This window comes from Pseudorca crassidens, chromosome 7 (genome assembly GCF_039906515.1).
Source record: "Pseudorca crassidens isolate mPseCra1 chromosome 7, mPseCra1.hap1, whole genome shotgun sequence".
NCBI lineage: Eukaryota > Metazoa > Chordata > Mammalia > Artiodactyla > Delphinidae > Pseudorca > Pseudorca crassidens.
This window is the reverse complement of record NC_090302.1, coordinates 8,431,714-8,444,451: the sequence shown is the minus strand read 5'-3', so window position 1 is coordinate 8,444,451 and position 12,738 is coordinate 8,431,714. Positions and strand designations below refer to the sequence as shown.

Below are 12,738 nucleotides of genomic sequence, written 5' to 3'. Positions count from 1 at the left end.
GTCCCATACAGGACAGAAATGTGTTGTCCACAGATTGCTGCTTCATCCCCAGATTCTGTCACCCTGGCCTCAACGACCACCATTTGACCACAAAGCCTAGGCTCCCCCAAGGAAGAGGCCACATCAGAAAGTCCACTGCTTGTCAAATAACCCTTTATTATTTTTCTTTGCAGTTCTTAACTCTGTGGAAAAGAAAAAAAAAACCCTCTCAGTAATAGGACAAAAAAACCTTATCTCCCAACCCCACTATTGAGCACTTATAGAATTTTCCACCTTTTCCCCAAGGATACATTAGCTTCCCCTCCAGTTTTCACCCTAATTTTAAGCAAATCAATGCATAAGTCACTTACAGCTGGACATTCCACTGCACCACTGTTGATGTCATCTATGATGTCGTGAGGGTGGCGGCCATCAACATTGCAGCCCACAGACTGGGCGGTCCCCAGGATCTCTTTAATGGTTCCTATAATTAAGAAAAGGTAGAATCAGACGGCCTGTCGTCCCTCACAATCCTCAGATACCAGTGGGGAAATACAGGCAAGGAGAGGAAAAACTTTTATGGAATACAGGAATAATCATCACTGCTCCCCTAATCCAAAATTCATAGCTCCATATATTTAAAAGCTCTGAATGCAAAAATGTCCACAGGTCCTATGATACCCAGATTCTTTCAAACCCAGAAAGACACCACACCCCAATTTCAGGTCTTACAGAATAAAGTCCCCTCTAAGTGGGAAAATGCCACTAAGTGAATACATTCTGCGTGACAATTAAGGTGGCCCCATACTGTTTTGTTCTTACCAGAGAGTTCTCTAGCTAAAGATCGATGCCGCATCTGTCGGGCAATGCTGACAATCTCATCAAAAGTGATGTTTCCACTGTGCTTAACTGCAGAAAATAAACAGCAAAAGCTTTTTACCACCTCAGGCCAGAGCAGAGCAGACCAGTCAGTCCTCCCTCATCCATTTCTAACCTGTTCCCATGCTTTCGGCACAGAGTCATCCACATGAAGAACAACCCTGTTTCCTAAGCTGGGGTTTAGTATCAGCTCACCACTGGATTGCACCAGCCAACAGAAAACTGGTCAGGTGCAGTGGCGGGTGGCTAGGGACAAAGTCAAGTCTTTGCTAACCTTAAGTGGAAGGGACTGTTTTGAAGAGGAGAAAAAACATGCTGAAGTGACTGAGGTTGATTAAAGCTGTCCATAGGGTCTGTCATCCAGCTAAGAAGCTGCTCTTTCTTGATTACTGGTTATCGTAAGTTTCTTCACCCTGCCTGAACATGTCCCTCCTGCAAGCATTGAGTGGGATCTGTTCCACACCAGGGATTGGGGAGAGCCACATGGCACTTCTTGGCAGTGCCTAGCTCTGTAACAGCTTAACAAATACCTGTGCCATCCCTAGGTTTCATTAAAGGGAGCACGTGCAGCTGTGTATCAAACACTGGGCACACAATACCACTCACATACTACCAGGGAAAAAGCCACTCACTGTTTTTCTGCTTCTTTCTGTCTCTTGGCGGTTCCTTGAGGGCTTTGATGATCAGGGCAGAGGCAGAAGGTACCACCTCAATCTGCAGAAGAGATTCTCAATGGGAATAATATACCCTACCCCACCCTCCAATGAGAACAACTAATACTACCATGCACCTTGGCTCTCAGAATCCATGGGGCCAGATGCCACATTTACTGTACGTTCAGGTTAATTTTCCAACCTGAAACACGTCCTACCCCAGCAAACATAAGTGATTTACCCAGTGTCTCAAAAGTGAGAAGAGTTAATATCTGACCCATGCTCTCAAAAGCCTTCGCCACAGATAAAATTGCTCTTACCTCACCACTGGTGGCAGGTGACCATGTCAGCAAAAAACCTTCCTCCCAGCAATCCCTACCTCTGCCCTCCCTCAAACCAAGTACCTGGGCCTGTCGGTTCTGAATGGTCAGTTTCACTGTAATCCTCAGACCCTTCCAATCACCAGTTGCCTTGGCGATGTCATCACCAACTTTTTTTGGAGACTGCAGAAATAAAAGGTATATGATCACACCAGGCCCCACATGGAAGCAGTCTGGAAATCTGCCCGGTCCTCCTCACTTGGCAGCACAAGTAAGCTGTTTGAAACACGTTTAACTTTGCCTGGCCAATCGAGGCACGGCTATCACCATACTAAACTGGAAAACTGAGGCTGCAGGTTTAGTTGGTCCAGGGCTGTAAACTGGAGGTTCAAGGCCACAATGGGACCAGGGCCCTTATCTACCTACCCTCTCCTAAGGACCTATGTGGTAATTTTCAACTCTCTTATATCTGAATCACCGGGGGTCTCTTTAAAGACACCAGGTCCTTGTGTCTGACCAACCCTAGTCAGTCTGTGGGGATGAGGTCTGGGCATTTGCCCCTTTACAATTCCCTAAACAAGAGAGATGTCCAGTGAGTGCCAGCTGAGCTAAGGGACAAGGAAGAGTAATGATGACACTGCTTAAGCAAAACCATGGTGGGAGAGCTTTTCAGACAGGAGACCACTGCTCAAGGAATAAAGGCCTGATTATATTCATGAAAAAGGAAGTTCAGTAAAGAGTATAAAATGGAGGAAAAAGCAGGTAAATAAGTCTGATCCTAGGTAAAGCTAATCATATTAACCAGTAGGTTCAGAGCAGAGCTGTTTATACAAGCTACTGTAACATTCACCGAGATCTTCATGTCACACCCCATTTTATCTTCCCAGCAGCCATATGCCCATCTCCCTAGGAAACAGGCCAAGTAGGCAATGCAGTGTCACTAAGCCACTCTTGACTTCAAAAACCTCTATCCCGTCTCTCCGGGACACAAAGAGCAGCAGCTAAGAGGCACTGGAAAGTTACAGGTTCAAGGTACCAGGTTCCATCTTTACCTACAACCTTTCTGTGACGGCTAGTGCCAGTTCAGGCCTAGCTGGGGATGGCAATCGCTCACTGTCAGGGGCACCTCAGACACAATCGTGTTTGCACAAGCCAGAGTCGAACTCTGCTCTCCGCATACAAAAAGCGCCCCTCCACAAGAATGACTTACCAGACCCAGGGGGCCGATCTTGGGGGCCAGGGCAGACGTGGCACCGACTTCCCCACCGGTGCACCTCAGGTACACTGGGAGAAAGAAAGGATCAGTGCCTCCGCAAGGGGAGCCCCCAAGTCACAGCCCTCCCAACGCATCTTTCCGGGCCTGGCCACACCACCTTCTGCCTCTTTTCAAAACAGCCCCAAGAGGGCTTCCCTGGTGGCGCAGTGGTTGAGAGTCCGCCTGCCGATGCAAGGGACATGGGTTCGTGCCCCGGTCCGGGAAGATCCCACATGCCGCAGAGCGGCTGGGCCCGTGAGTCATGGCTGCCGAGCCTGCGCGTCTGGAGCCTGTTCTCCGCAACGAGAGAGGCCACAACGGTGGGAGGCCCGCGTACGGCAAAAAAAAAAAAAAAAAAAAAAAATTAAAAAAAAAAAACACACAGCCCCAAGAACCTCGGGGGGAGCGAGGCAGGACACCCCTCCCCGCAAGGCGTGGACCGCTCCAAGCGCCACGTGGGACAGCGGCCTTCCGCTTGGCTACCGCTGCAGAGGCCCACACCGCACCGGCGTGGAGGAAGCCCCGGACGCCAACCAACGCAGCCAGGGGGACGTGCCCGGAGACAAACCTTACCCTAAGGGTGGGGGCTGCAAAGCCGCCACAGGTCGTCCGGTCCTGCCCCCCCATCTACACGTGGGGAAGCTGAGGCCCAGAAAGCGGGTCGGCCAGGACCACACAGCGCCCCGAACGCAGCACCAGAGGGCCAGCCTCTAGGGAGCAGCGGCTCTAAAACCCGCCGTGGGAAAGGCAATTGCGGCGGAGGCCGCAAGCCGGACGGAACGCGGGGAGGGATGCGCCATCCCGAAGCCCCGGCCACATCTAAAGCACGCACCGACTTTGATCTCGTTGGGGTCGAACTTAGGCGGCATGGTGGAGGCGGCTGGTGTCGGATGAACCCGGATTCGGGACGACCGAAGAAAGTTGCACCTTAGCCTCCTCCGAGCCGAAAACCGAAAGACCGGAAATTGGGGCACTTGCGCCGGTTAAAGTCCTGAAAGCGCGGCTCTCGCGAGAACTGCCGTCTCCGCCCCATCTTGCAGCGACGCCCTTGGTGCCATATTGCTTGTGGGCAGGCACCTAAGGCTGAAGGCTGGAGAAGGAGGCACCGCGGTGAGCTGCAGCTAGGGGTTCTGAAGCGGGGTTCGGGGCAGTTCTCCCGGGGGAGGCAGACAACAGAGCGCTGCTCCCGAGATCTCAGGCTCCGTTGCTGCCCATTCTCCCTGAGGGTCACGCCATAGTCCCTGTCACTCTATCCCAGAACCCCGCCCCTCTCCTGCGGTTCCGCACCAGCGTTCCGAGACCCCACGGCCACGGCAATCCCCTACCCCCTTCTAATTCCCTCGTGATGTGGGCATTTTAGCTATTAAAACAATTTTATTAGAGTCTAAATCCGGTCCAACTCTTAATTCTAAGATTCTGCGGTCTTCGGTCTCAGACTTCGTCATCTTGGTCTGCATGACTTTCGGAGATTCTGAGTTTTGGTCCCCAGTTCCTGCGTTTGGAGGAGAGCAGACTGTGGCTCCGCCGGGCCCGTGCCGGGTGGTCTGTCACCCGGCGTCCATGACCAAGACCTGCGAGTGATCGGCCTGCCTTGAGGTCCACCAGAGGGAACGAACGTCGGAGACCTGTGTATCCGCAAAGCAAGGTTGGGCACTGCCCACCCCAGCCAGGGGAGGAGGGTGTGGCTCTTCCTATCTGGGCTGGACGTCGGGGGAGGGGATGGATGAGGCGTGGACATCCGGGAGCAGGTCGGGAAGAGCTGATCTTCTAGGAGGAATGGAGGAGAGGTGGCCGTTGGGGAGGAGGTGAGGGAAAGTTAGTCATTGGGGAGCAGGCGGATAAGAGCTGGTCATCCGGGAGAGATGGGGAGGGCTGTTTTTAGATCATTCCCCATCCCTGCAGACAGGTGGGGTGACAAGAGGAGCCTGAGCCAGCTCTGCAGGCTTGGCCAGCTCCCCAGACAGCCTTCACCTCTATAGGCAGGGACCTGTGATCTCTACGCCACCCCTTGAGGAATGGGTGTGTGTCTTCTTCAACTGCATCTTCTCCCTGGCCCCTTTCTCCCTAGATCCTTCAGCTGTAGTAGGCCCTGAATAAATGTTTGTTAGATGTGTGGTGCTACGTGGTTAACATTTATTGGGCACTCATCGTGTGCCAGGTACTGTGCTATGGGCTTTGCAAATATGGAAATCACTGGATCCAAATAGAACCAGGTGTTGGTAACATTACTCACACTTTACAGATGAGGAGACTGAGGCTCAGAGAGGTGAACCAAGGGGACACGGTTGATGGGTGACAGATCTGGGATTCAAAACCAGTTAAACAAAGAAAAAACAAAAAAAGAAAAAAAATTCTATTTCATCCCAAAGCCCATGCTGTTAACCATAAGCTTCCCTGTATGGTTACTTCCTGGCCCATCGCTGTCCCATATCAAATCTGGTATTTTCTGGTACCAGGCAGGCAGTGAGCACCTGGCTTCTGAGTTCAGGACGGTATACTTAATGTGTGCTAAGTTACTGAAGCACCACGGAGTTGGGCAGACACCACAGGATCGGGACTTGAAAGAGCAGAGTTCCAGGCTGGTTTTGCTGCGATCCAGGCTGTATGACCCGATCGCTGAACTTGATGAGCATCCGTTTTGTTACTAGAAAGAGGGCTGTGGTGAGAATCAAATGGAATAATAACTGTGAGAGTGGCAAGATGCCTGAGGATTGCTGTTGAGCTTTTATTTAGCTCCAAAATCTCTTTGGTCATGATGTAGTTGAGTTCCCCAGGGTCAAGGTCAGGGCTGGCTAAAGCCATGCAGTGTTTGGTTTGCTGATGCCACTCTGATAGTCTTTCAGGGCCTACAAGGGATTCATCAGCCAAGTCTGTTAGAGTCCTCAAGGAGCATCCTTGGGAAGGACCTGAGGAAACTTCTCCAAGTCAACCCCCTTGTCTAACGTGGAGGAGAGATGGGGGCCCAGAATGGGGAAAGGGTATGCCAGGGTCTCACAGTGGGTCAGGGGCAAATGTGGGCTCAAACCCAGGTCATCTGGCTTGCTGTTGCGCTCTTTCCACATACTGCTGCTTATTTTTAGTCAACAAAGAACAGAGTGTTGAGCACCTGCTGTGCCAGGCTCAAGGCATGGACTGATGGTCAAGATGGACACAGCCCCTGCCCACAAGGAACTTACAGTCCCGCAGATCAGCTACATGCTCTGTGTTACTGTGCTACCTGTCCTGGGTGTTGGGGACCTGTGACAGAGTCCCCAGGCCCTAACTTCTCTCCTGTGCCCTAGTGTTGTGAAGATCGCTCTAGGAAAAAGGAAGGATGCCACTCTTCTTCCGGAAGCGGAAACCCAGTGAGGAGGCTCGGAAACGGCTGGAGTACCAGATGTGTCTGGTGAGGGAAAATGGATTTCCTCTGAGCCCATCCCCATCACCACCTCTGCCCCATGCAACAGGGCTCCACACTGCAGTTGCCCTCCATAAGCCGATCACACTTCTCATTACTCGCTCACGCTCTTCCCTGCTGGACCTCAAGCCCCATTAAAGCAGAGATCATTGGTCCACCTTCAAAATGGACTCGTTGAACCGGATGGTGTCTGTGATCTCTTGAAGCCCCTTAATCCTATGTCTCTTTGCCTGATTTGTCCACTCTGGAAGGATGGACCCTCTTTTTTTAACTGTTTTTATCCCTAGGCAAAAGAAGCTGGGGCAGATGACATTCTTGACATCTCTAAATGTGAGCTCTCAGAGGTAAACTGGGGTGGTGGTTTGCCTGTGAATTTTTGTCTGCCCTTCTTTCTTAGATCACGTGTCCCTAGGAAAGCTAGATGTGGACTGAGGCTTTTAAAAGGCCAGAAGCTGCTGTCAAGAGGTGTTTCCTTAGGTTTTGTTCTTGTCCGAGAGAATTGAGATGATCTTCTGGCTTCAGCATAGTCTTTAAGAGTCACAGAGTCTAGAAAATGTACTCATGGATTCCTAGGGCACTGGGAGAGCCTGGGATTCTCTGCCAAGCACCAGAGATCTTTCTTTTGCCTCTCATAGCGTTCCTGTTGGGGGTGAGGTGGGTGGGTGGGCAGGTAGTCACCCGATAGCTGATTGGAAGGGAGGGCTGACCACCCGAGCAGCGTTCCTCCCAGCTTTCCCCAGGCTTAGACTTATTCACCTCCTGCCCCATCTCTCCCCAACGCGTGTGCCACTCAGAACACAAGTTAAAAACTGGCAGGAGGGGAGGCACTGATCCTTCTTTATCTTATCTTAGATTCCATTTGGGGCTTTTGCAACATGCAAAGTTCTGCAGAAGAAGGTGAGACAGATCTTCATTTTCAGAGAATTATTTATTGCTTGTTTGCTTGTTTGAAATCAGATGGGAATTCTAGGAGTTGTCTTCCTTGCACAGATATCCCCCTTCTCTCTGAATCGCACCCTTTCAGTCTGCAGCAGGTGTGTTCACAGGAGAGCAGGCTTTGGCATCAGGCAGCCCTGGCTTTGTAGTCCTGGCTTTGCCCCTCCTGAATTGGGCAACTTCCTTAGGCTCTTACATCTCAGTTTCTTCATCTGAGAAGACATCTGAAATGAAGACATTCGTAATTCTACTCTCGCAGAGCTTTTATTAGAATTACAAGTGAGGTATGTAGGCAGGTAGAAAGAGAGATAAATGCCCCAAGTATAATGCCTGCCACATAGTAGACACTGAGTAACCGCATTGTTATTAATAATAAAAACTACGGGACTTCCCTGGTGGCGCAGTGGTTAAGAATCCACCTGCCAATGCAGGGGACATGGGTTCGGGCCCTGGTCGGGGAAGATCCTACATGCTGCGGAGCACCTAAGCCCGTGCACCACAACTACTGCGCCTGCGCTCTAGAGCCCGTGAGCCATAACTACTGAGTCGGCGAGCCACAACTACTGAAGCCCACGTGCCTAGAGCCCATGCTCTGTAGCAAGAGAAGCCACCGCAATGAGAAGCCTACGCACCGCAACGAAGAGTAGCCCCCGCTTGACACAACTAGAGAAAGCCCACGTGTAGCAACGAAGACCCAATGTGGCCAAAAATAAATAAATAAATAAATTTATTTATGTATTTAAATAATAATAATAAAAACTACACTCATTTCATTCTGGTCACCCAGGGGAGATTAAGAGTGGAATGAATGATTTTTCAGAAAGGCATTGCAGACTTGAATGCAGGTAGGTAAGAGTATTCTGAATGAAGTATCTAAGTGAAGGTAGGTCAAATGTGTTCCATACCAGCAGAGTAGTGAGCTCCTCGACACTGGCAGTGTCCACGCAGGGGGTGCCGCCTAGCAAAAACAGCAATAGATGACTCGGATTGGACCACGTGCCAGCCCTGGGCTAAGTGGTTTTTGTCTGTTAGCTTGTTAATCATCAATGGCAGCCCTCAGACAGGAATTTATGATTCTCTATTTTCCACAAGAAGATACTGAAGCTGAGGGAGGTTAAGATCAGGTCAGCTGCACGGGGATCCCTTCTCGGGATGGAAGGTAGAATTAGACCTCTAAGGTCCCTTTCACCCTGGAAACACCAGATTTTAAGGTCATCTGGTTCCACTTTTGGAGACATCCCTTGTGACATCTGCAAGAGCGGAGAACCGGGCAGGGCGGGGCCGCTGGCAGCCTGAGCTGAGCTGGCTGCCCTGCCTCCAGCCTCCCTCCCTGCTGCTCTTTTTCAGCCTAACACGTCAAAAATCTTTTCCACACAGGTGTTGATTGTCCACACGAATCACCTCACTTCCCTGCTTCCTAAATCCTGCAGCCTCCTGAGTCTCGCCACCATCAAGGTACTGGGGCCCTTCTCCCAGGCGTCAGGGACTCTGCGTGGTGTTCCAGGTGGTAGCCAGCATCCCCGCTCCCTTCACGCGTCCTCTGTCAGAGTTTATGCCAGACATGCCTAGTGTCACGGGGACTCTGGGGTTTAGTTAGCATGGTTTATCGGGCACCTTGTCTGTGCTTTGTGTGGGGTGCACTTGCAAAGAGAAGCAGCCCCAGGCCCTGCCCTTAGGGAGCTAGGTGGAAAGGCAAACCATAAGCTCATAGCAAGTTAGCTGGCAGAGAGCAGGGAGACCAATGGGCCCAAACAGGAAGGAATAGGAGGGACGCCAGGTGTTGTGTGGTCAGTGCGTGAAAGCTTGGTGAGCTGGGGCACCTCCCTCCTGACCGTCAGCTCCCGCAGGACAAGGACTGGGCTATAGCCACAGTATATGTGAGGTGAGACCCCACGGTGGTTCCACAGGAACATAAGCTGTGGCAGTGGGTATACACACTGGGAGAAAAGACCGGCAGCACAGGCATCAAAGTGGTTTCTATGGCTCTTGATGGCGTGCAGGGATTAGGGGTCGTTTTTACTTCTCTTCGTTTTTCTGGTCCAACGTGCATTATTTTTATAATCAGAAAAAAGGTAACATTAAAAAACGTTTATGTTTATGTATATGTTTCATATATATGCATTTTATAGTACGTATGTGCACACACATATATATATCCTATTTTTTGCTCATTTTCATTGTTAAAAACATTAGGGAATACAGTTAAGCATAAGGAAAAACATACAATTTCACACTCTAGGGAACTACTATCAATGTTTTATTGCATATTTGGTAGTATTTTACTCTGCAAATATGTATTTATACCATGAGGCGTTTTTAACGTGAATATCTATGCATACTCTTTCATAGCTAGCTTTTTTCACTCAACAGTAAAAATAAATATTTGATAAATAAGAGAATGAAGTGGTATGATACTTTTAGAAAGGAAATGAGATGGAATGATCATTTAGTTGGGGAGGAAGGGTCGGTGCTCCTGCTTTCAACACCAGAGGCGTGGGGCACCCCTGCCCAACCTCACCCTTGTCTCTCCGGAGCCTGAAATCAGAGGGCCTTTCTCAGCTGGTGACTTTTAGGTGTTAAACTTGTTCCCCTTCCGCAGGTTCTGGATCTTCATGATAATCAGCTGACAGCCCTTCCTGATGATATAGGGCAGCTGACAGCCCTCCAGGTATGGCTTCAGGAAACAGAAAACCCACCTCTGACCACCTAAGTAAGAAATGGCAGCCACACAGACCTGGAATGTTCTGGTCGCACTCTTTCTAGCCAGGGCTGCACTTGGTGCCACCGGCTCCTCCCCCTTTGCTCTTGAGATGCCCAGTGATGGCGTCAACATAGCAGTCTGGGCTGTGGGCATCTCTCCACCGTATTTTTGGCATGTGCTTTTGGGATTTCATCGTGAGTTTCCGCAACTTTAAAGGAAAAGAGCGCCCAGAGAGTCTACCTTTTCCAGATGATGAGTTCAGCACTCTGACTCACCGCCTCACTTCTGCTCCTTGTCAGCGGCAGCCCCTGCATTTACGGAGCGTTCCCTGCATGCCAGCACCAAGCTAAGCGTTGCGCTTGCGCTGTCGGCTGATTGATTCCTCACAGCCACTCTGCGAGGCAGGTGTTAGCATCATCCCCGGTTCACAGAGGAAGCCGCGCCGTCCTTCACACTCAGATTAAAATCCCTTCTCTTCACTGTTCCCCATCAGACCCTGTACGCTGGGCCCTCCTGTCTTCCCAGCCTCCTTTCCTTCTCTCTCCCCTCCACTGTCTGCACTCAACTCCTAAAACCCTCCAGCCCTCTGCGCCCCACCGCCAGCAGGGCGTCTCCACAAGGCTCTTCCTTCTGCCCGAGTAGCTCTTCCTCCGTCTCAACCCAAATGTCCCTGCGAATCCTCCCCGACCGCCCCCATCCAGGTGGATCCATCTTGTTCGCCTGTCTCAACCCGCGTATTTCCCTGAGAGCAATGATTGCAGTCTGTAATCACTAGTTACGCTCAGCTGGCTCCCCTCCCGAACTGTCGTCTCTGTGCCGGCAGCGTCCTCACCTAGCGCACTGCCTCCCACGTGGAGGAAACTCAAGATGACTTGAATGAACTACCCTGCGAGGTGGGTGCTGTTATCACATTTACAGAAAAGAGAACGGGTCCAGAGGGATGACTGTAACTTGCCCAGGGTCACGTGGAGAACGTGTGGCTCAATAGTAGTAACTGCCCCACTGAGAGAGCCACAGTGAATACCAGGGTGTAGGATCTTTGGGGAATTGTTTACGTATATATTTTTGTAGAATTGCTGCATTCACTGTTTTGTAACCTTTGGATACCTGATAATAACTCGTAACCATCCTTTGGTTCATCAAATATTCATCTGCCACATTATTTTTAACGTGCTTCCCTTTCCATCGTATCTATTTTTAATGGCTTCCTCGTGTGTCATCCTGTCAGCCTCGCTCATCTCATGATGCCACATCCTGGAGGGAGTGTGGCCTTCGGGATCCAGCAAGCCCGGGTTTCAATCCTGGCACCACCAGCTGCCGGCCTTGAAGCCTTGGCCAGACCCCATTGCCTTTATGCAGCTCAGCTTCCTTCTGCTAACACTGGGATAACTAGGCCTCAACACACGCTGCCTCACCTGGATCCCTGAATCTGCTCGTCCCCTTCTTCCTCCTGCCCTGATTGTGGGACCATTGTTGGCTATTTTGTGGTCAATATAAATGATACAACCTCAGCAAGAACTAGGTTCAAAGTCTGGCTTTGCCCTCCTGGACACATGACTTCACCGCCCTGAGCCTCAGTTTTCCCATCTCTCAGATTTGATCATAACAATCTTTATCTTCCTCACAGGGCTGTCAGGAGATAAAGAGGTGTGTGTGGTGCCCAGATGATGCCTGGCCTGAAGCAGGGTAGACACTGTTGTCTGTGTGTGCGCGTTCTCACGCCATTTTCCCCTCTTTCTTAGGTCTTGAATGTGGAAAGGAACCAACTGACGTATCTCCCGCGTTCCATTGGGAACCTGATCCAGCTCCAGACCCTCAACGTGAAAGGTAGGGGCCAGGAAGCCCTGTCCGTGTGACCCTTGGTCAGCTCTGGGCTGACCCAACCGGCATCCACAGGGTGCTCCTCCTGAGAACCATTGAGCACGAGGGCAGCCAGCCCCCAGGTGTCACTCTAAACTGTCTGACTTCCTGTTTAGTCCATCTGTCTTCATGGTAACCAGAGACAGGGCATCTGGAGGGTTCCTGTGACTCCTCCGAGCCAGGGCCTCACAGGGAGGAGGGCAGACGATGTTGACAGCTAGGCCCCGAGGCCCAGTCACTGGTGTTTAGAATGTGGTGGACTGACTGGGCAAGAGTGATTCTGAATAGCGCTTCCCGCCACTGAAGAGCACCTCCAAATTCAGTGGTGCCATGAGCCTCATGACAAGTCCCTGAGGTAGGGAGAGGACGGAGATCTTATCCCCAATTTACACATGAGGAAAACGAGGCTCAGAGAGCAGTGACTTGCTCCAGACCACCCAGTGCGATAGTGACACGGCCGAGATTCTAATGCGTGCCTCCCCCAGCTCTTTCATTTCTTTTTGGCCTTAAGCACTTTCTGTACAGAATGCCCCTGTTTGTAACATATAAATAATGATAAAAATAACGGTACCCAACTTACTAATCACTTACTATGTGATAGGCACTGTGCTGAGCACCTCATATGCATAATCTCATTGAATCCCTCAATATTCCTATGAGGCCAAATAGTATTACCATCCGCATTTTACAGATGAGGAAACTGTGGTCCAGGGAGGTCGTCAGTTTTCCACAGTCACTCAGCTGATTAAGTGGTGGAA

The 12,738-nt window shown here is 50.7% G+C and overlaps 2 protein-coding genes and 1 non-coding gene across 5 annotated transcripts in view; 1 reads left to right on the top strand and 2 right to left on the bottom strand.

Annotated features, from left to right (window-relative positions):
* Positions 1-131: 131 nt before the first annotated feature.
* RPL12 (ribosomal protein L12) lies at positions 132-4,056 on the bottom strand. Its single transcript, XM_067743251.1, has 7 exons — positions 3,919-4,056; positions 3,042-3,115; positions 1,916-2,014; positions 1,491-1,572; positions 802-888; positions 351-463; positions 132-182 (listed from the first exon to the last, which is right to left on the bottom strand). Exons 1-7 carry the CDS (start codon positions 3,953-3,955, stop codon positions 177-179), a joined length of 498 nt encoding a protein of 165 aa, XP_067599352.1. The 5' UTR covers positions 3,956-4,056; the 3' UTR covers positions 132-176.
* LOC137228452 (small nucleolar RNA SNORA65) lies at positions 972-1,101 on the bottom strand. Its single transcript, XR_010945244.1, has one exon. It is a non-coding gene; the product is annotated as a small nucleolar RNA SNORA65 (small nucleolar RNA).
* LRSAM1 (leucine rich repeat and sterile alpha motif containing 1) overlaps positions 4,055-12,738 on the top strand; it is a 45,082-nt gene continuing 36,398 nt past the window's right edge. For 2 of the 3 annotated variants that reach the window (XM_067743247.1, XM_067743244.1), the window contains exons 1-8: positions 4,055-4,196; positions 4,500-4,731; positions 6,368-6,471; positions 6,771-6,827; positions 7,336-7,380; positions 8,797-8,874; positions 10,019-10,087; positions 11,863-11,947. In XM_067743247.1, the coding sequence (XP_067599348.1) occupies positions 6,400-6,471; positions 6,771-6,827; positions 7,336-7,380; positions 8,797-8,874; positions 10,019-10,087; positions 11,863-11,947 (406 nt within the window). In that variant the 5' untranslated portion in view covers positions 4,055-4,196; positions 4,500-4,731; positions 6,368-6,399. The remainder of the gene's footprint in view (positions 4,197-4,499; positions 4,732-6,367; positions 6,472-6,770; positions 6,828-7,335; positions 7,381-8,796; positions 8,875-10,018; positions 10,088-11,862; positions 11,948-12,738) is intronic. The other variant, XM_067743245.1, reaches the window with a different exon arrangement.